Raw genomic sequence first — 23,176 nt, 5'->3', positions numbered from 1 at the left:
GAAGAGAGACAATAAAATGGACACGGAAGTATGATTAGGCCTTCCTAAACATGGTGAGGTACAGTAACTCTAGTGAGATAAAGCACTTCCTACCAGGGAAGTGTTGTGCAGTCAGAATTTGGTTGGAAACAAATCGTGCGTGTGTGTGTGCATGTATGCGTGTGTGAAATAAACATATAAACAGTAAGGCATTCTGATAGCTAGTGCAATGAGTAAATAAAGCAGGATAACAGGATAGAGTGTGACTGCTGCGGAGGAAGGGGCTTCCCCTGCAGGGATGCTGTCTCTGGAGTGTGGAGGAGGCCTTTGAGCTGAGGCCTGAGTGGGGAAGAGGCAGCACAGGAGAACTAAAGGCTGGAGGAGGAGCAGGCGGTGCAGCGGGAGCCCTGGGGCAGAGGCCCTGGGACCGAGTCTGCTGGCATGCAAGGGCGGCAGGACTAAGGCTGGGGCGAGCGGCAAGCTGCGAGGTCAGAGACAGGGGCAGCGCCTGGGAAGTCTTGCAGTGGAGGGAGGGACAGCCCTTTACCAAGTCTCAGGAAGGCCCGCTGGCTGTCACATACCAAAGGGACTGAGAAGAACAAGGGCGAAAAGAGCAGGGGGGTTTGGGAGGCTGCTTCATTGGCCCTGGAGAGAGCAGATGGTGACTCCCACTTGGCTGCCGGTAGTGAGGGTTCCTGGAATTAACCAGGTTCGCCAGGTGGCGCTAGTGGTAAAGGACCTACTGCCAATGCAAGGAGATCCCTGGGTTGGAAAGATCTGGATGAGGGCAGGGCAGGCAACCCATTCCAGTATTCTCGCCTGGAAAATCCCCATAGACAGAGAAGCCTGGCAGTCCACAGGGCTGCAAAGAGTTGGACACAACTGATGTTTGCTTAGCACAACATACCACACATGCTTCATCTTCTATGTAAAGCTGGAGAATTTGCTTTTGTGTTGAGAGTGGGGTAAGAGGGGAGGACAAAAATCAGGTTAATGTTTGGGTCTAAACAACATTTACCAAGAGGAGGAAAATTAGTGAAGAAGGAGGTAGGTAGGAACAGGGACAAGGGGTTGTGTTCAGCTCCTGTTGCTCCTGAGATGCCCATCAGATGACCAGGGGTATACATGTAAGTGAGAGCATGCGAGAAAAAAAGAAAGAAAGAAAGAAAGAAAAGCAGTGGCCTAGGAGGGAGACCAAGAACAGGGCCAGCCGCCGGGAGCAGGACCGTGCTGTCCCACTGGACCCCATCATCAGAAGGGCCCTGTGCTTGGCTTAATTCGGTGCTGTCACACATCAATGCATTTTTAGTGGCACTTTCCTCCCGATTTTTGAGAAAGGGCATCCACATTTTCATTTTGCATTCAGCCACAAAAGTATACAGCTTATCCTGACACTGTTTGCTGTAATAGAAACCTAAAGAAGAAAGTATCTGAAGTATTTAAAATATCTAGCAAGTGGATTACTAGATTGCTACTGCTAGCAATTTAATGCACTCCTTTTTCCAGTGATACCAAATTGCATTTGGAATTGTTTTTACATATATAGGTTACCAGTCCTAGCTCACTCTTCTTGCCACAAAACAGGCCGATGCATCTGAGAGATGAGGGGTTGCAGCAAGGAAGAAACTTTAATGGGGGAGCCAGCTGAGAGCAGATGGCAGGCTAGTGCCTCAAAAGAGCTCTATTGTCAGGGCCTGGTTGCCAGGTTCTTTTATGGATCAGAGATATGGAGGAGGTGAGGAAACAAAGTGAAAAGACTATTCAATTCTTGCAAATGTCCCCTTGGATGGCGAGCCTCGGGCAGGGCAGTGTGCTAGTTTCCCTTCCTTATAGTCCAGCAGTCAAGGGGTCACGAAGAGTCAGACAGGACTGAGCAACAACAGTCCTTCGCTGGTTGGTGGCTTAGGTGATCTCCCTGAGGCAGGCCAGGATGTGTGTTTATAACAACTAAAACAGGGTGAAAGCCACAGAAGCAGACCCAGTGTAAACATAAAATTTGCCTTCTGGGTTACAACTGCCTCCTTTCAGTGTTCAGCCCACAGTCCCGTGCGAGCAAGGGGGCCATTCTGCTTGTCAGATGGATCTTCCTGGGAGTCCCCCCGTCCGACAAGCAAAACGGCCCCCTCTGGTGCTGGGGTTTTTAAATGATTAAGACCCGTCTTCCTCTGTTCCTCTCGGAAAAGTGCCTATTTTATGCCTGTATACTTAGAAATACTGAACTTCAAACGTAAGAGGGCATCTCAAGTTAGGAAATTTAGTGCTTTGCTATGCATGGGAAGGTGCAAGAGTCAGGGCTCATTAAATCCTATTTTGTACATCTTAGCTACCTGGGGCCTGTCATTCTGCTTTCTTAGTGTTTCCTCGGGGTTCACCACAGGGAGTAGTTGGAGTGGCAGCCGTCTAAGGACTGCCAGGAGGCAGGCATTCCCTTTTCCCAGGGCTCCCTGGCTCCCATGAAAGGGCTGCAATTGCTGACTCCGTCTTTCAGGTCTTCCCCTCTTGGTCATGAATGACCATTATCTGGGAAACATTTCATGATCAACTTTTGTCCCATGGCATTGGGCGGCTCATCCCAGTTCAGTCAAAATATTCTTGATATGTTGCTCCAGGTGTTAAGTTTTGAACCAGGGCTCATCAATAATTAAAATTCTCTGGATTGTGTCTAACTATAATCCAAGAGATATTTTCTCTTGTTGCTTCTTTCCATATCTAGTATCATGCTATTACTATTATTTCCTCAAAAGTGCTTAGTCATAGAAGTTTTGTTGGAGGCCCGCTTTACACACTGGTTACTGTAAAAGACAACAATCTTACAGATTAGACAGGATATAACGCAGACAACATAGGGCACCACAGAGACACAAAGCAGGATTGGAAAACAAAGAGCAGATTTAACCAATGATTAGTACGCTGCTGCTGCTAAGTCGCTTCAGTCGTGTCTGACTCTGCACGACCCCATAGACGGCAGCCCACCAGGCTCCCCCGTCCCTGGGATTCTCCAGGCAAGAACACTGGAGTGGGTTGCCATTTCCTTCTCCAATGCATGAAAGTGAAAAGTGAAAGTGAAGTCGTTCAGTTGTGTCCAACACTTAGTGACCCATGGACTGCAGCCCACCAGGCTCCTCCGTCCATGGGATTCTCCAGGCCAAAGTACTGGAGTGGGGGTGCCATTGCCTTCTCCAATGATTAGTATAACTAGTTATAATAACCACCATAACTGATTTAGTGAGCTGTCTACAGTTTCATTGTACTGGCCATGCACACCTAGGCACAGTTTAATCTTTGAGACAAGCATATGTTACTGGCAGGATCAACCAGGTAGAGAGAAAAAGTAAATGTTCCCAAAGGCATAATCTACCAAACTATTTATTGCAAGTCTTGATTAATTGAAGGAGAAGTTGTTTTTTTTTTTTTTTTTTACAACAGATTTAAACCAGTAATCCTTTGAGATAGAGACCACAAAAATTACAGCCTGATTACCAGTTTACTCAGTTCTATGTAACTAATCCCTTTTGTTAACAGCTTTATGAAGTCATTAGGTTTCTCATTAGAATTCTTCAATTTATTTATTTTTTATTCAGTTCAGTATTATTGTCTGAAAGTCAGACACTTGTATGTATCTGAAAGTCCTTTTCCTAAATTTTTTGAAGAGGAGGTATTTTTACAAAGGCATCAGCAAAACCATAACTGTGTATAGTAACAAAAGACTTAAAGAAGGTTAAGTTTAAACCCAGTTACTGCTGTGACATAGAACACCTTCATAACTACAATTATGACTCATAATATTCTATCAGGACATATAAACTTCTGAGGAATTCCATATAATCTCCAGAATATCTGTACCAATTACCATATAATATAATTTAGAGTTTATTATTCATTTGACAACACTTCCCTTCTAGTTTTAAGATACCATATGAACCTGATTAGTTTAATATCTCCCTTTGGATCCCTCAGAGACCCCTTTGAAGCACCCCAAAGTTAGCTGGAGTTCAAAGGAACTTTATTATAATTTGACTTGGGAAGCCTTGTCAAAGGAGCACCAAGTAACATGTTAAAATACAACTGGACCATGGGTCACTGTGAAACTGAACCAAAGCAACAATAAAATATTTTGAAGGCAAATACAGATTAAATAAGCTTAAACTCGGTTATCAAAAGGCAGTTTAGCATTGTCAGAAAATTTGTCTCTTTTAAGAGAGGCCAACTTATATTTTATATTAGCTTATAGTTTCATTTACTCAAACTTGTTTTAAACCTTAGTCAATACTGACTGACCATGTACAAAACCCTTTCATCACTTATTTTTAAGTTGTAGATATCTAGAGAGATCCTGAAACATATATTTCTATGTTTCTTTACATTCAATTGGGCCTCCACCCACTTGTATCACTTGGCTTGTTGTGTTACAAAGAGTAAGAGTGTATATTGAAGTTCAAGGTCTAGTGGGAACTGACTAAGTCCACCATCCTGGACCTATTTGCTTATATGTAGACTATATAATGTCCTTGGGTTATGTGATTCTTTCAAAGACTGTTCCCTGTGCCCTTTCCTTCTGTGTCATTTCCCCCCTCAGATTTTATCCCCATATTTTTATGGGAAACATACAGGTGAAGATCTATCTTCTGTAATTGCTTCAAGCTTGAGTACAGTGTCAACCCTGCCTGTCATGGAGCAAAAACCTCAGGATACCTGGTCTAGGGGCGCCAGGGGCAGGACAGCTCCTTGTTTCAATCGGTATGGGCTGGAATCCTCAAATAAATAGTCATCGTTTTGATGTGGAACTGCTAGAATTATTTCTATAGCCTTCCTGTGGATCTCCTTGATAAGGAAGCCCTTTCTGTACATCATCAGAGTACAGAAGTATCTTAATGACATAAGACTTAAAAGTCATGGTTAAATATTTGATCAGTTGACAATGGGGCTTGGATAATACTTATTTCTTAACCAGGCTTCAATAACACATGAACCAAGAAGATCCAGATGTACAAGCTGAATTTAGAAAAGGCAGAGGAACCAGAGATCAAATCGCCAACATTCGCTGAATCATAGAAAAAGCAAGGCAATTCCAGAAAACACATCTACTTCTGCTTCATTGACTATGTTAAAGCCTTTGACTGTGTGCATCACAACAAACTGTGGAAAATTATTAAAGAAATGGGAATATCAGACCACCTTATTTGCCTCCTGAGAAACCTGCATGCAGTCAAGAAGCAGCAGTTAGAACCACACATGGAACAATGGACTGGTTCAACCTGGGAAAGGAGTATGTTGAGGCTGTGTACTGTCACCCTGCTCATTTAACTTATACGCAGAGTACATCATGAGGAACGCTGGGCTGGAAGAAGCACAAGCTGGAATCAAGATTGCAAGAGAAACATCAACAACCTCAGATATGCAGATGACACCACCCTTATGACAGAAAGTGAAGAAGAACTAAAGAGCCTCTTGATGAAAGTGAAAGAGGAGAGTGAAAAAGTTGGCTTTAAACTCAACATTCAAAAAACTAAAATCAAGGCATCCAGTCCCATCACTTCATGGCAAACAGAAGGGGAAAAAGTGGAAACTTGATGAATTTCATTTTCTTGGGCTCCAAAATCACTGCAGATGGAGACTGTAGCCGCACAATTAAAAGACGCTTTCTTCTTGGAGGAAAAGCTGTGACAAACCTAAACTGCATATTAAAAAGAAGAGACATCACTTTGCCAACAAAAACCCATATAGTGAAAGCTATGATTTTTCCAACAGTCATGTATGGATGTGGGAGTTGGACCATAAAGAAGGCTGAGCACTGAAGAAATGATGCTTTCAAAATGTCATGCTGGATAAGACTCTTGAGAGTCACTTGGACTGCACGGAGATCCAACCAGTACATCCTAAAGGAGATCAGTCCTGGGTGTTCATTGGAAGGACTGATGTTGAAGCTGAAGCTCCAATACTTTGGCCACCTGATGTAAAGAGCCGACTCATTGGAAAAGACCCTGATGCTGGGGAAGATTGAGGGCAGATGAAGGGGATGACAGAGGATGAGATAGTTGGATGGCATCACTGATTTAATGGACATGAGTTTTAGCAAGCTCTGGGAGATAGTGAAGGACAGGGAAGCCTGGCATGCTGCCGTTCATGGGATCACAAAAGTCGGACAGGACATAACAACCGAACAACAAAAACAACCAAAATAACCAGAGACCTCAAAAGTGAATACACATTACTTGAAGGCAAAAAGGTCATATAATCTGTCATCAAAATGGCATTCCAAGAAAGGTTTTCCCTGAACAGAAACAAAAGTCAAATCCAAGTCTTAGCTTACTCCCAAACAAGATTCATCACCAAGACTCATTCACCCAACCAAATTCAATCTACTCTTATGAAATCCTGATCATGCATAGGTCTTCAATATGTTTTTTTTTTTTTTATTCTTCACTCCTACTGAAAACACGTATCTTAGTTTTCTTAAAGTTTTTTCCACACTGAGGTATATTTTGGCTGACAAATCTCTAACAAATATAATATTTTATTTCTGTTAAACCTAGGCACAATGAAAGTATACTTAACATTGTATTTAACATGATGATGACTCAAGACATCTCTATACTATTATTATTAGATAAGCAAACTTAAACATTAATACTAGGTACAAATTTAATATTAAATATGTCCAGTTCACGTGAACCTGCAACTCATATTAACTGCGGCAATGTGATTAAAAAAAAAAAAAAAAAAAAAGACACATACAGACATGTACATACAGTGAGGCCTCAGTTCTTATTTCAATCCTGAGTCAGGTACAGTAATATAAAGCCCATTAGTTTATAACAAGGTAGGATTAAATTTGGGGTTCTCACAGAGGAACCAAGTCAGGCTCACTTGGATAGATGGCTAAATATTAATATCTGTAGGAAAAGCAACTTTTAATTACCTTGGACAAGCCAGCTTCTAAATTATTTTACCCTTTCTAAAATTTCCATTAAAAAGACAGCAGAAATAAAGGTTTCTGAGAAGACCTGTGAGGACATTTGCCTCTCAAAGATACAGGCAAATTCTTTCTAGGGTTATTTTGTTTCCCCTTTGTTTAACATTTACAAACTTCATAAGATGAAGCTTCTATGGTAGCTCAGTTGGTAAAGAATCTGCCTGCAGAGTTTCATCCCTGGGTCAGGAAGATCCCCTGGAGAAGGGCATGGCAACCCACTCCAGTGTTTTTGCCTGGAAAACCCCATAGGCAGGGGAGCCTGGCAGGCCACAGACCATGGGGTTGCAAAGAGTCAGACACGACTGAGTGAATAACACTTCCTTCGTGAGATGAACAGGGAAGGTTTGGGGGTGGTGAAAGGATTTTTGGAATCACCTTTCTGGTCTGTTAAGATTACATTTGTAAACCAAAGACAGTTTTGTTTTTCCATCCTTTCCCCAAAGAATTGGGTGGCCTCCCCAAGCAGGACTGACACATCTATCTACCCATGTTGGAAAGCTTCACCCTTCCCTCTAGCCTGAGGGAGAAGGCCCCTCTGGAAGGCTCAGAGGCAACACCCGGGCTCCAGCAAATCAATCTGGACCGAGGGGGAAAGAGGCAAAGGGAACAGAAGACAGAGGGAAGACAGACTGAGGGGTCCGCCCTGTGATCCAAGCAGCCAGGGAGGAGAGGCAAGGACGGCTCTCTCCTGCCGAGATAGCACAGGGGGCTGTGGGACTTCGGAACACGCCAGAGAGCAAGCGCTGCTGCCCTGCGTCTCCTGTGGTGGCCTGCCTTCAGGGACGGGGGCTCTGGCAGCAGCAATCTTCAGAGGCACAGCGCGCAGCTTAAGTTCTCTGGGAAGAGGTTGCCATTGGCCCCACTACAGAGCCGCTGAGCAGGCAACCAACCCACAAACTGGAGAACAATTGCACCACAGAAGTCCTCATAGCATCGCAAAGTTCTAGGGCCCACAGCAGACTTCCCAACCAGGGGATCCGGCAAAGGGACTGAGAATCTCCAGGAAATCTGACTTTGAAGGCCAGTGGGATTTGATTCCAGAACTTCCACAGGACTGGGGAAACAGAGACTCTTGGAGGGCACAAACAAGACCTTGTGCAGCAGGACCCAGGAGAAAGGAGCAGGGACCCCACAAGAGACTGCGTCAGACCTGCCTGTGAGTGCCCAGGAGTCTCCAGCGGGGTCAGGGGTTGACCTAATCTCAGGGTCAGGGACATTAACCGCAGCAGTCCTGGAAGGCATGGCATGCTGGCATAAGCCCTTTTGGAGGAGGTCACCATTACCCCTACCATACTTTCGCCTCAGGCCAAATTCAGGGAGGGAACACAGCCACACCCATCAGCACAAAAGTTGGATTAAAGATTTACTGAGCATGACCTTACCCACCAGAGCAAGACCCAGTTTTCCCCACAGCCAGTATCCTCAAGAGGCTAAGTACAAGCCTCTTATCCTTATCCATCAGAGGGCAGATAGAATGAAAACCACAATCACAGAAAACTAACCAAACTGATCACACGGACCACAGCCTTGTCTAACTCAATGAAACTATGAGCCATGCCATGTAGGGCCACCCAAGACGGACAGGTCACGGTGGAGAGTTCTGACAAAATGCAGTCAACTAGATAATGCAATGGCAAACCATTTCAGAATTCTTGCCTGGAGAACCCCATGAACAGTATGAAAAGGCAAAAAGATGTAACACTGAAAGATGAACTCCCCAGGCTGGGAGGTGCTAAATATGCTCCTGGAGAAGAGTACAGAAATAACGCAAGAAAGAATGAAGAGATGGAGCCAAAGTGAAAACAATGCCCAGTTGTGGTTGTGACTGGCGATGGAAGTAAAGTCAGATGCTGCAAAGAACAATATTGCATAGAAACCTGGAATGTCAGGTCCATGAATCAAGGTAAATTGGAAGTGGTCAAACAGGAGATGGTGAGAGTGAACATCAGCATTTTAGCAATCAGTGAACTAAAATGGATGCAAACGGGCAAATTTAATTCAGATGACCATTATATCTACTACTGTGGGCAAGAATCCCTTAGAAGAAATGGGTTAGCTCTCAAAATCAAAAAAAGAGTCTGAAATGCAGTATTTGGGTGCAATCTCAAAAACAACAGAATGATCTCAGTTCATTTCCAAGGCAAAGCATTCACCATCAGAATAATCCAAGTCTATGCCCCAACCACTAATGCCAAAGAAGCTAAAGTTGAATGGTTCTAAGAAAACCTACAAGAACTTCTAGAACTAGCACCAAAAAAGAATGTCCTTTTCATCCTAGGGGACTGGAATGCAAAAGTAGGAAATCAAGAGATACCTGGAGTAACAGGCAAGTTTGGCCTTGGAGTACAAGATGAAGCAGGGCAAAGGCTAACAGAGTTTTGCCAAGAGAACACACTGGTCATAGCAAACATGTTCTTCCAACAATGTAAGACATGACTATACACATAGACATCACCAGCTGGTCAACACTGAAATCAGATTGATTATATTCTTTGCAGCCAAAGATGGAGAAGCTCTATAAAGTCAGTAAAAACAAGACTGGAAGCTGACTGTAGCTCAGATCATATCTCCTTTTTGAAAATTCAGACTTCAACTGAAGAAAGGGGAAATAACTAGGACATTCAAGTATGACCCAAATCATCCTTTATAATTATACAGCAGAAGTGACAGATAGAATCAGGGGTTAGATCTGATAGACAGAGTGCCTGAAGAACTATGGACAGAGGTTTGTAACACTGTACAGGAAGCAGTGATTAAAACCATCCCCAAGAAAAAAGAAAGGCAAAATGATTGTCTGAGGAGGCCTTACAAATAGCTGAGTAAAGAAGAGACATGAAATGCAAAGGAGAAAGGGAAGGAAATATCCGTCTGAATGCAGAGTCCCAAAGAATACAAGGAGAGATAAAGAAACCTTTGTAAGTGAACAACGCAAAGAGAGAGAAGAAAATGATAGAATGGGAAAGGCGAGAGATTTATTCAAGAAAATTAGAGATACCAAGGGAACATGTCATGCAAAGATGGGCACAATAAAGGACAGAAATGGTATGGACCTAACAGAAGCAGAAGATATTAAGAAGAGCTGGCAAGAATACACAGAAGAACTGTACCATAAAGATCTCAATGACCCATATAACCATGATGGTGTGATCAACTGTGGCACTGGAGAAGACTCTTGAGAGTCCCCTGGACTACAAGGAGATTAAACCAGTCAATCCTAAAGGAAATCAGCCCTGAATATTCATTGGAAGGATCTTTGGGGAAGATTGCTTAATTGTGAGCCTTTCAGGGGCCATTGTTCTTCTGATCTTAACATATCTAATATGGACCCCAAAGATCTTCCAATGAAGCAGGGCAATTGAAATGAAATATTTCCCATTTTTATAAACTTTATAACACCAAAACATAAATGATGCTGAAGCTATAGCTCCAGTACTTGGCCACTTGATGTGAAAAGCAGACTCTGGAAAAATCCTTATGCGGGCAAAGATTGAAGGCAGGAGGATAAGGAGACAACAGAGGACAAGATGGCATCACCAATTCAATGGACATGGGTTTCACCAAGTTACAGCAGATGGTGAAGGACAGGGAAGCCTGGAGTGCTACAGTCCATGGGGTCACAAACAGTCGGACACAACCGAGCGACTGAACAACAGCTAGAGAATAAGCCTGGCCACAGTTCCTCAGTTGTTCCCACAGCCGCTCAGCTGTTCATAGTGGGCTTGAGGAGAAAGAAATGAGAAAACCATAAAGGAAGCCTTGGAGGAAACTCGTATTACCAGATGTTTGCACATTACCAAAGTAACCAGAATAAGCTGGAAAGTCATATTAACATGACCTCACAGTCCCATTAGACCAGTGACCTTCCCCAAAGCACCTTATAAATGCAGTTTCCCTTCACAGGGAGAACACCCCAAATTGGAGGCAACGTACCCCAGATTGGTCAAAAAGGCCGTGGTAGAACCTTGATATCACGCGGTTCTGGGGAAAAGGTAATTTGCGTGTTTAACTTACAAAAGAGAGTAATTTCTTTTAGAGAGTCAATCAACTTGTCCCCCACTATCAAAGTTACCTGGGGCTCCTGTAGAAGAAGTTAGTATTGGATGCCTCAAGTCCAAGAGAGCCCCTGGGCCTATTCAATATGGGTGTTCCTCTCCTTTGTAAAGTGCTTCTGACCACCAGATTGCTTAATTGTGAGCCATTCAGGGGCCATTGTTCTGATCTTAACATATTTAATATTTAAAAATCTTTCCTTTGGGACAGATGAAATATTTCCCATTTTTATAAACTTTATAACACCAAAACACAAAAGACGCAGATGAATTACAAGAAAAATAGCACAAATTTCAGCATCATTGCACAGATGACCCGATTTCCCCAATTAGGTAAATAGGTTTACCTTACAAAACAAACAAACTAATTCCAGCTAGGCTGCCCACCTTCACAAGAACTAGCTCCCCAATGAACTGGTTCCAACTGAACTGATTCCCAAATCAGATACATAAATGTACCCTACAAAACAAATGGGCTAATTCCAACCAGGGTGGTCTTGCCCCACAATAACTAGTTCTCTAAATGAACCAGATCAGGGTAGAGTCCAACAATACTCACCCTCTCCAACAGGGTACCCCAACCATAGCGGCTTGTCCTGTAAAGGAAGAGCCCACATTGAGGGGAAAAAATGTTCCTGGTGCGCACACTGGAGCAACTTACCCTCCAAAACTGAGCTTGTCCGTTCATAACACAAAAGGGCACACAAAGCAAGCGAACCAGCTGAACCAGCTATGGATTTGGGTAGACAAATTGAGTCCATGGACTCTATAGAAATCTGGGGGTTCCTTGTCTCAATGGCCAAGTGTTGGAGGTAGCCGGTGCCACTTCAGGGACTCTTGAAGGAAAGAACCTCAGGACAAATGGTCTCAGCAGCTGCTGGGTCTTGCCCCAATATTCCCTGATCAGGGCCGGCTAGCTACGAGCAGCGAGGCTCCTGGCTGGCTCAGCTAAATTTTACCTCATCCAAGCTTGCTCTGCTGCCACATGACAGGCCAATGAATCTGAGGGGTCGAGGCAATGAAGAGACTTTAACTGGGAGCTGGCTGACCCAGAAGATGGCAGGGGAGCATCTCGAAATAACTATCTTGTCAGAGCCTGGTTGCCAGGTTCTTTTATAAATCAGAGATAGAGGGGAGGTGCGGAAACAAAGTAAAAAGACTTCAGTCCTTGCAAATGTCCCCTAGAATGCCAGGCCTCCGGCAGGGGAATGTGTTGTTTCCCTTCCTTACAGTCCTTCACAGGTGGGCAGCTCAGGTTATCTCCCTGAGTTGGGCCATGATGTATGTTTATAATAGCAAAAAAGGGTCAGAGTCGCAGAAGCAGATCCAGTGTACATTTCAAATTAACCCTTCTTGGTTACATACATATATATAAAACACCAACTCTCTCTATATAATATATATATATATATATGTATATATATAAATTCTGGGACTGAGAGTGAAAGTGAAGTCGCTCAGTCGTGTCCAACTCTTTTCGAGCCCATAGACTGTGGCTACCAGGCTTCTCGGTCCTTGGGATTTTCCAGTCAAGAGTACCAGAGTGGGTTGGCATTTCCTTCTCCAAATTCTGGGACTAGTTTTGCCAAATAGGGGGTTTAGAAAGGCGAAGCCCTGGAACCAGTGTGTGCCTTCACTAAATGTGGAGAGCAGCTGTCCAGAAACCATTGCACACAGGTTTTGAGGTCTGTGAAGAGGAAGCAGAGGGTGCTTCCGGAGTTTGTAGCAGGGACCCTGTTCTGCGTGAGTGAGGCTGATGCGGAAGTGAGCTGGCCTGGGAGCAAGGACAAGTCTCCCAGCAGAGGGCATCCCTGGGGAACCAACCCTGAGGTGGGAAAGACTCACAGAACCAAGGCCTGTGTGCCGGTTTGACCCAGGAAAAAGCCAAATTTACTTAAAAAAAAAAAAAAGAAAAGGAAAACAATCAGTTAAGAACAGCTCTCTGGGGAGAGAGTATAGCATGAGGGTAGAGAATTGGAATGGAGACTGAGTGTTTCCAACGCTTATTGATGGAGTGAAGTGAAGTGAAAGTCGCTCAGTCGTGTCCAACTCTTTGCGACCCAATGGACTATACAGTTCATGGAATTCTCCAGGCCAGAATACTGGAGTGGGTAGCCTTTCCCTTTTCCAGGGGATCTTCCCAACCCAGGGATCGAACCCAGGTCTCCCACATTGCGGGCAGATTCTTTACCAGCTGAGCCACAAGGGAAGCCCCTATTGATGGAGTAGGAGGTGGTGGAAGGCCTGTGGGGGGCACTTTGCATTCCACCTTCTTTTTGTGTGACAACTAGGGAGGAGCTAGGGAGGCAGGTACTGGTCTCCCAGAGGAGCAGTGCTCTCCTTTGGTGAAAGATGACCCCTTCACTGCTCCCAGATCCAAGTAGGGTGTTCCCCTTCCCACCTCTCACCCTAGAATCCCTTGCAGGGAACTCCAGGTAACCAAGTGAATTAAGCCTCTCTCTCTTCCTGAGAGCACCTAGCCATTCATTTTCAGGTTTGATTCTTGTACTTTAATTTCTCAATTATTTTTGTGTTTACTTTTAAAATTTCTTCATTTCTATCACTGCATCTCAAATTGACTTCTCTTTGAGTGCTTTGTTTAAAATGCAGATTTCTGGGCCCATCTCAGTTCTACTACATGAGAATCTCTGGAATTGTCCTTGAAATCTGATTTTTTTAAAAATTGAGCTGTAACTGACATAAAATTATATTAATTTCCCATGTACAACATAATGATTCAGTATTTGTATATATTGCAAAATGGTCACCACAGTGTCTGGTTAATACCTATTACTACACATGGTTACAACTTCTTTTCTTGTGATGAGAACTTTTAAGATATAGTCTCTATAAGAAATGGAACTTGAAGTGGTTCATTTTCGGAACAAAGTAGCTGGCCTTGGGTGGAAAATTATTAACAAATGGTTTTCCACTCAGAGCTAGCTAATTTTGTCTTGAAAAATTACTAGCAAGCTAGTCTTACCTAACAGCTTACAACTGGAGAGTCTCTAAGCTAACAGGATGCTTGGGAAGGGATAAACTAAAGTCCTAGTTGAGAACTGTGAACTTAGGATGGGAAGGGAGAAGAAAGAATACCCTATGAGAAGCAGTGCAGTCTGGGAAGATTGTAACCCCATGGTACTCAGCCAATGGGGAACCAGGGAGGCATTCGTGCTCCAGGGAGTAGAAGTGCTCGCTGCAACCGTCCCTGGTGTGCCTGCCGCCAGACACCGGCTCTTGCAAGACATTCAGTAGAAGTTTTGCTTTTGCTGTGCTTCGTGTCTCCGAGTCCCTCCCTTGGTTTTGGGCTGGTGACTGTGTTTCTCACATTCTTTTAGCAACTTTCAAATACACAATACAGGATTGTTAAGTGTAGCCACCATGCTACCCATTACATCCCCAGGACTTATTTATAACTGCAAGTTTTGACCCTGTTCACCCATTTCACCTACCTGCCCCCATTGGCAACCACCAATCTGTTTTCTAAGTGTTTATTTTTTTAGATCTCACACATGAGTGACATCATATGGTGTTTCTCTATGGTGTTTCTCTCTCTCTGACTTATTTTACTTAGCACAATACCCTCTAGATCTGTCCATGTTGTTGCAAATGACAGCATTTCCTTAAGGAAAACGTGGTGTATATATACACACAATCTGGAATATTATTCAGCCTAAAAAACTTGTTATTGGGAGGGGGGTTTGGGGAAGAATGGATACATATTTATGTCTGGCTGAGTCCCTTTGCTGTCACCTGAAACTATCATAACATTTTTAGTCAGCTATACTCTAATGATGCTGTGAAAGTGCTGCACTCAACATGCCAGCAAATTTTGAAAACTCAGCAGTGGCCACAGGACTGGAAAAGGTCAGTTTTCATTCCAATCCCAAAGAAGGGCAATGCCAAAGAATGCTCAAACTACAGCACAATTGCACTCATTTCACATGCTAGCAAGATCATGCTTAAAACCCTTCAAGCTAGGCTTCAACAACATGTGAACCAAAAACTTCCACATGTTCAAGATGGATTTAGACAAAGCAGAGGAACTAGAGATTAAATTGCCAACAGCTGCTGGATCATAGAAAAAGCAAAGGGATTCCAGAAAAACATCTACTTCTGCTTCATTGACTACACTAAAGCCTTTGACTGTGTGGATCACAACAAACTGTGGGAAATTCTTAAAGAGACAGGAATACCAGATCACCTTACCTGCCTCCTGAGAAACCTGTATGCAGGTCAAGAAGCAACAGTTAGAACTGAACATGGAACAATGGACTGGTTCCAAATTGGGAAAGGAGTATGTCAAGGCTGAATATTGTCACCCTACTTATTTAACTTTTACATAGAGCAGTTCATGGGAAATGTTGGGCTGGATGGAGCACAAACTGGAATCAAGATTGCAGGGAGAAATATCGTAACAACCTCAGATATGCAGATGACACCACCCTAATGGCAGTGGAACTAAAGAGCCTCTTGATGAAGGTGAAAGAGGAGACTGAAAAAGCTGGCTTAGAACTCAACATTCTGAAAACTGAGATCATGACATCCAGTCTCATCACTTCATGGCAAATAGATGGGGAAATAATGAAAACAGTGACTTGATTTTCTTGGGCTCCAAAATCACTGCAGGTGGTGACTGCAGCCATGAAATTAAAAGATGCTTGCTTCTTGGAAGAAAAGCTATTGCAAACCAGAGACATCGCTTTGCTGATAAAGATCCATATAGTCAAAGATATGGTTTTTCCAGTGGTCATGTATGGATGTAGGATGTGAGAGCTAGACCACAAAGAAGGCTGAGAACCAAACAATTGATGCTTTTGAACTGTGGTGTTGGAGAAGACTCTTGAGAGTCCCTTGGACTTCAAGGAGATCAAATCAGTCAATCCTAAAGGAATCAGTCCTGAATATTCATTGGAAGGACTGATGCTGAAGCTGAATCTCCAATACTTTGGCCACCTGATGTGAAGAGCTGACTCATTAGAAAAGACCCTGATGCTGGGAAAGAGTGAAGGAAGGAGGAGAAGGGAACGACAGAGGATAAGATGGTTGGACGGCATCACTGATTTAATGGGCATGAGTCTGAGCAAACTCCAGGAGATAGACAGTGAAGGACAGGGAAGCCCGGCACGCTGCAGTCAATGGGGTTGCAAAGAGTCAGACAGGACTGAGCAACTGAACAGCAACAGTACTCCGATAAAAATAAAGTTTTTTAAAAAAGCTTATTTTAACAAGTTCCTCAGGGGAATTCTTATTTCACGGTAACTGGCAATGTTGTATGAACTATCACCTGAGTCTCACGTTTTATATTTTTATCCTTTTGTCTTCGAACACCTCTTGATAGTGCTGTATCTTGAGTAGTCTTAATCTTTGTATTCCTCCCCCACACACCTTTAATGCTATATGCTATTTTTTTTGTCTTGTTATTATTGGCAGGTGGGTTCTTTACCACTAATGCCACCTGGGAAGCCTGTTGGTCTCTAGGTCAGGTTGTAGTTAACATAAAAGACATCTTTTTAGGTGCATAGTTCTATGAATTTTGACAAAAGCGTGCAGTTGTGCATCTGCTACCATATTCAAGATCTAGAACATTTCCCCCAAAGCTCCCTTGTGTGCCTTTGTGGTCAGTTCTTATCCCTACTCCCAGGCAATCACTAATCTGTTTTCTGTAGTTTTGCTTTTTTGCAGAATATTATATAAATGGAATCAGTTTAAATGTAGACTTTTCAGTCTGACTTTTTTCACTAAGTACAAGCATTTGAAATCCATTATGTCATTCAATTCATGACGAGTCACTGTCCTTTTCATTGCTGAATAATACTTACTGCAGGATATATCAGGTTTATTTATCCATTCATGTTGGTCTCTTTTTAATAGCTTCATGGGCATCCAGGTTTGGGGTGCAACTTCATAGGCTCTAGGACTACAAAGACCAAGTTCATATTCCAGCTCAGCCACTCAGTGTGTGACCTAGATCTCAGCTTCCTTGTCTATTAAATAGGATAACAAAGGTGCTCAATAGGCTTATTGTGACAATTTAAATGGGCTTAGAAGAAAGCACTTGAAACAGCTTCTGAAACATAGCAAGCTCTCAGCAAATGTTCCTGTTTTATTCTCTTTTGACTAATTTTCTTTTGCTTTAAAACTTTTGAAAATTTTTTTATCAGGCAGATTCTGGTTGCATGTTTTCATTTCTTTTAATATGTTAAACAAAAATTTAAAAATAAGAGCTACACATTGAGAATTTCCCTAGCGCCACGATAGTGTTCAGCACATTTAATCACAAAACAGATCAATAAATAGGCATTGCCCCGATTTTTATAGATGAGGGGTGGAACCTAATTCTACTTGACCACGAAGTACAAAGACTGTCCATGCCCTAAGCAAGATGCTTCCGGAGTGTGTTCCTTTTTAGCAGAATTAGGAATTTACACTTAACAAAAACATTGCCTCTGGGGAACTCAGCCAAGTGAGAGCAGGCATGTCTCATCTTGACAATTCCCTTTTACCTTCTCCTTTCAAGTCTCAGTTCATCTGACTTATTATCAATAATATACAACATATATAAAATCAGCCACACAAACTGAGACATCATACTTTCCATCAGTTTTTCAAGGGTGTAAAAATTAAAATTTAAAGGTGTGTGTGTCGGGGGTGGGGTGGGGGGAATAAAACCAGAAATGAGATCAATAGTGCCTTCTAGTGGACACTGTTAGAACTATCAAACCTGAGCTGCTGCCTTCCCAGCTATTTAAATCTAACTATTCAGAAACTTAGGGGAAGGCAGTGGCAACCCACTCCAGTACTCTTGCCTGGGAAATCCCACGGATGGAGGAGCCTGGTAGGCTACAGTCCATGGGGTCGTGAAGAGTCGGACTCGACTGAGTGACTTCACTTGCACTTTTCACTTTCATGCACTGGAGAAGGAAATGGCAACCCACTCCAGTATTGTTGCCTGGAGAATCCCAGGGACGGGGGAGCCTGGTGGGCTGCCATCTATGGGGTCGCACAGAGTTTGACACGACTGACTGACGTGACTTAGCAGCATTCAGAAACTTAGAGCAAATCTGTTGGCAACAAAATATCTAATTTGAATAATCTTCCATATGAATATAGCCAAATTCTTCCACAGTTCAAATTTATCTCTAGTGAAGACAGAACTAAAGTGTTAACATGTCCAGAAATAACACACTTTCATGAAGTAATAATGAATCTTTATCTATTGCCTTTACTCTGTAAACCACTGCTCACCAACCAAAATCTAACAGATGAGGCTAAGTGGGAAGTTAAAAATACCCACTCAAGGTCATTTCCAGCATGATTTTAAAATGGCAGCTGAGTAATCCTGAACACCCTAGCAAGGTTTCTTGCAAGGATAAAAACAGGAATTCTTTGACCAAGCTGTCAGAGCCTTCTTCCAATATAATTGGTGGAAAAATAACTCATGGAACAAATCTAAACTTTGTTCAATGACTACTAAACAATAGTACTTTACTAGGTGATTTACACACATTATATTTTTTAATCTTTGCAGCATATCATATCTGACTCCCGACTCTTCCTCTTACTAGCTAAATGGCACTGGGATAACGACTTCTTGATCTGTCTGAGCCTGTTTATCCATCTATGGATAACAGCATCTCTTAGAAGTGTATAGTGAGAGTTGAATGAGATCTTAAATGCAGAGAGCTACATACCTTAAAAGGTTATATATTTTATGTATTCACTTAAAACAGTAGTTGCTGGTGCTGCATCTTCCCAGACCCAGGGAGGCCCTGGACTGCCTCTCCATCATCTGAGGTGGGCAAAGACTGTAGTTGTCTCCTTAAAAGAGCAGGTTAGGATCACTCAGTTTGGGCTCTGCTACCTTTCTACACAGAAGTGGATTTAGGAACTGTTTTATGTCCCAAATACTAGCCCTCCTTTCCCCTCCTAGCTACAAGAGAAAAATTTACAATTAAGTTCAGTTAATCTTGGGAGGGCCATCTCTGAAATCTCAGTTCTCTGTGATGTATAATGAAGTTTCCTCCTGTATTGTCTTCCTAGAATGATGGACATGAAGTTGTCTCTTAACCTGCAAACTTTAGGAGTCTTGTCAATTTAACAGTCTTTGGATTATTATGTATTTGACAGGCTAGGTTGCTTGCCATTTTTCTGAAATACCAAGCTCATTTGTGCACATTGTACATCTTCTTTATCTTGTTAATTTTGCCTGTCATTCTCTTTGCATTCTTTTTCATTTGACAGTCTTGTTCAGTTTCAGAACCACTCATATATCTCCTGCTGTGTGAACAAGTCCTATGTCTCCATGCTTCCCTTTGGCCAAGTAAGCTGCTCTGTCCGCATCGCTCACATGGCATATTGTCAGCTTCTTCAAACTGCACTAGCCATATGCTGTAACACATCCACTTACACAGGTCTTTTCCCAAAGAAAGTCAACTCCTAAGGGCTAGGAGATGACTCAGTGGAAAAGACTCTGATGCTGGGAAAGACTGAGGGCAGGAGGAGAAGGAGGCGACAGAGGATGAGATGGTTGGATGGCATCACTGACTCAATGGACATGAGTCTGAGCAAGCTCTGGGAGATACTGAAGGACAGGGAAGCCTGACATGCTGCAGTTCATGGGGTCACAAAGAGTCAGACACGACTGAGTGACTGAATGAGAACAACAAGGGCTGGGGGCCATTCCCAGATGTGGCCCTCATTTCCCACCACGCTCCCCATTTCTCCTCCCTCCCACTTCTCTGCGATTGTAGTCTAATAAAATCTTGCAAATAAACTGTTATGTCAGGCTCTGTTTCTTAGGAGTCTGAACTAAAATATGTGACCCATACTTTACAAAGTACTTGGTATAGGTGAGAAGCTTAAATATTGAGAGTCAGCACCTTCAAACTGACAGTGATTTCTGGAGATTAACACCCCGATGCATAATAGCACCACATGACACTGTAGGCAATCTGGATCTAGTTTTCTTGTCCTTTAGGGATTTGCGGGAATCCAGTGAAACTTGTTTTCTGGTTAAATTCATTGGTTAACATAAGCCAAAATTAATGGTTCAGTCTAGAGGAGATCTTATTTATATTTCCAAGAGAGAGACCAAGGCTACTGATGATTTGATAGCTCCTCCTTGATTACAGTAAACTTCAGATGAAGATTTCACTGAAATCAGCCCTTTCCCTTTCATCATAACAATCGCCTGTAACTGTGCCAAATGTGTTTCACCTATAACGAGACCAATGCAGTCAGAATCTTTTTTACAACTGAAATATATTGAGACTTTTTCTATGAATATTTGGCTCTTTAAAAACACCTTCAGACTTTCCTGGTGGCCTAGTGGCTAAGTTTCCTTGCTCCCAACGCAGGAGGTTGGGGTCCTGATCTCTGGTCAGAGGACTAGATCCTACATGCCACAACCAAGAGCTTGCATGCTGCAGTGAAGACAGAAGATCCTGCACGCTGCAACTAAGACCAGCACAGCCAAATAAATATGGAAATAAAAAAACAAAAACATCTACTGTTCCACCTTCACTGGCTTGTTAGAAATGTTTTTGCTCTCAGACATTATTTCCCTGATAGCTCAGTTGGTAAAGAATCTGCCTACAATGCAAGAGACCATGGTTTGATTCTTGTCTGAGGGAGATCCTTTAGAGAAGGGATAGGCTACCCACTCCAGTATTCTTGGGCTTCCCTTTGTGGCTCAACTGGTAAAGAATCCACCTGCAATGTGGGAGACCTGGGTTCGATCCCTGGTTTGGGAAGATCCCCTGGGAAAGGGAAAGGCTACCCACTCCAGTGTTCTGGCCTGGAGAATTCCATGGACTGTATAGTCCATGAAGTCACAAAGAGTTGGACACAACTGAGCCACTTTCACTTTCATCATTTCAACAGTTTTTTTCTACATTAAAATCAGTCATACATAGGTTCACTGCCTTTAGTTATTTGTCAAGGACTGACAGAAAATAAAAGTAAATGAACAAGATGTGGCCAGTATACGGAGGCAGTATATTAAAAAGACTGTAGAAGATGCCTCCTAGGGATTTGTTTCCATCATGCTGCAAATATGAGTTAGGATTAGGAAGCCAAAAACAGCTTGACTTTTTAAAAAACAATCTCATTGAGAGACTCTGAATGTAGCTATCAAGACTTATACTGTAGATTTGTGGGCAGGATAGCTGCAGGATTGTCTGTACAAGTTTTCATGTTGGTCTTTCCATTGAGGCTGGGACTGTGGGTTTTTTTCTTCCTCTTTACATCATAGATATTTAGTCCCTGTTTGAAAGACTACGAGGATAAAGAAGAGCCAGTTCTTGTTGATGTTTCTGTCTGAGAGGCTTACTTCTCCTAATTTTATAGTCCCCGAACAGCTGCCTCAAATTTCCTAGAAGACTTGTTCATGTGTGCTCAGTTGTTCAGTCGTGTCTGACTCTGAAACCCCATGGACTGTATGCAGTCCATCAGGCTCCCGTATCCATGGACATTTTTGAGGCAAGAAAACTAGAGCCGGTTGCCATTTCCTCCTCCAGGGGATCTTCCCGACCCAAGGATCGAATCCATGTCTCTTGTGTTTCCGGCATTGGCAAGCAGATTCTTTTACCACTGCAACACCTGGGCCTGGAAATAAATCTACTCACTCGTAAGGCCCTTTGATTGTTCACAAGGGAACAAAGTACCATGGGCAGAAGGGTGTTATCAGAATTAATCAAAGGCTGTCCAGATTGGTGGGCCTCACCTTTAATGTCTGTCCACGTCATACACTCTTCAAGCACCATTTCCTCTGGTATTGAACTCTGTTCCATTTATTTATTTTTGAAGACAGCCTGTCATCCCTATTCTCTCATATTTGTAGGGACACTGCTTGCTGCTGCTAAGTCGCTTCAGTTGTGTCTGACTCTGTGCGACCCCATAGACAGCAGCCCACCAGGCTCCCCTGTCCCTGGGATTCTCCAGGCAAGAACACTGGAGTGGGTTGCCATTTCCTTCTCCAACGCATGAAAGTGAAAAGTGAAAGTGAAGTCGCTCAGTCGTGTCTGACTCTTCGAGAACCCATGGATTGCAGCCTACCACGCTCCTCCGTCCATGGGATTTTCCAGGCAAGAGTACTGGAGTGAGGTGCCATCGCCTCCTCTGATGGGGACATTAGTATACTCTATTTTCTTCACATGAGATTCCAGTTTTCCCCTCACCCATGAGATGACCATTTCTAGAGAATTTAGGTCAGATACGTACCTGAGTGTAATGGCCACAGACTTTGTTGCATTTCCGAGTCTTGAAATCATAGTATTTAACTTCATCATACCAGGCTGTGATGGCTGAAGACACAGAAAAAATGGATAGAGACCCAGTCCAGAGGTTTTCTCCCAGTGAAGTGAAATTTGGGTGCAGCTTGTAGGGTGGTTTCAACCGTTTGTTGTGTGCAAACTCACAATGGCTTGCCCATGCTTTTGCAATCTGAGCCAGTAGTGGGTCCCATGTCTGCAGAAATAAATAGGAAAGAGTAGGAGGGTCAAGCCTGCAATTCACACAACACTGCAACCAGAGCGGGAATTTGCATGGGAGGCGAGATGCCACGTCCGGAAAGGAGAAGGACCATAGAGACGGAGTTCCTCCACTTGTGGAGGATCGTATTATAGTCTTTAAGTTTTCACTAGGGTTCGTGGGAGACATGATAATCTGGTATCAAGGAATTTAGAATCAAAGAGAGTGACACAGACCAACATCTCACTCAAGGCCAATTATGTTGCAAAATAATATATGCTGGTTTCACATATTTTCTGCAATTTTCATACCCCAAATAGCCCCTCTACTATCAGGCTCCAAGAGGTTAAAAACCAGGCCAAAACCATAGACCCAGGATTTAAACTCAAGCCTGATGAAAATCCTAGCCTTTCCCTTGGATCCCCTGCTACCCTCCTGAGAAAGCCAGCACTCTGCCAGCAATAACAAAAGAAGTTGAACAATGAAACAACAAAACTTCACAAAAATTAACAGACCAAAAAAAAAAAAAAAGAGAGAGAGAACTAAATTCCACCTGAGACCCGAGGAAAGGAAGTGCCCTAAAAGAGAAGTAAAACATACTAGCTGAACTTCCTTATAACAAGAATTGAGAAGGCAGAGCAAAACTGGGTTTGCTTTGATCAGAGGTAGTGAAACTACTGCACAATTTCATCACAGAAGAAAA

The 23,176-nt window shown here is 43.0% G+C and overlaps 1 protein-coding gene across 3 annotated transcripts in view; it reads right to left on the bottom strand.

Annotated features, from left to right (window-relative positions):
* The window catches only part of GLIPR1 (GLI pathogenesis related 1), a 69,351-nt gene that overhangs the window by 22,841 nt on the left and 23,334 nt on the right, over positions 1 to 23,176 (bottom strand). For all 3 annotated transcript variants that reach the window (XM_019960198.2, XM_019960197.2, XM_019960199.2), the window contains exon 3: positions 22,225 to 22,470. In XM_019960198.2, coding sequence (XP_019815757.1) covers positions 22,225 to 22,470 — 246 coding nt within the window. The remainder of the gene's footprint in view (positions 1 to 22,224; positions 22,471 to 23,176) is intronic.

Source organism: Bos indicus, chromosome 5 (assembly GCF_029378745.1).
Source record: "Bos indicus isolate NIAB-ARS_2022 breed Sahiwal x Tharparkar chromosome 5, NIAB-ARS_B.indTharparkar_mat_pri_1.0, whole genome shotgun sequence".
In the NCBI taxonomy this organism is placed as follows: domain Eukaryota; kingdom Metazoa; phylum Chordata; class Mammalia; order Artiodactyla; family Bovidae; genus Bos; species Bos indicus.
This window is presented reverse-complemented; position numbering and strand designations above follow the sequence as displayed.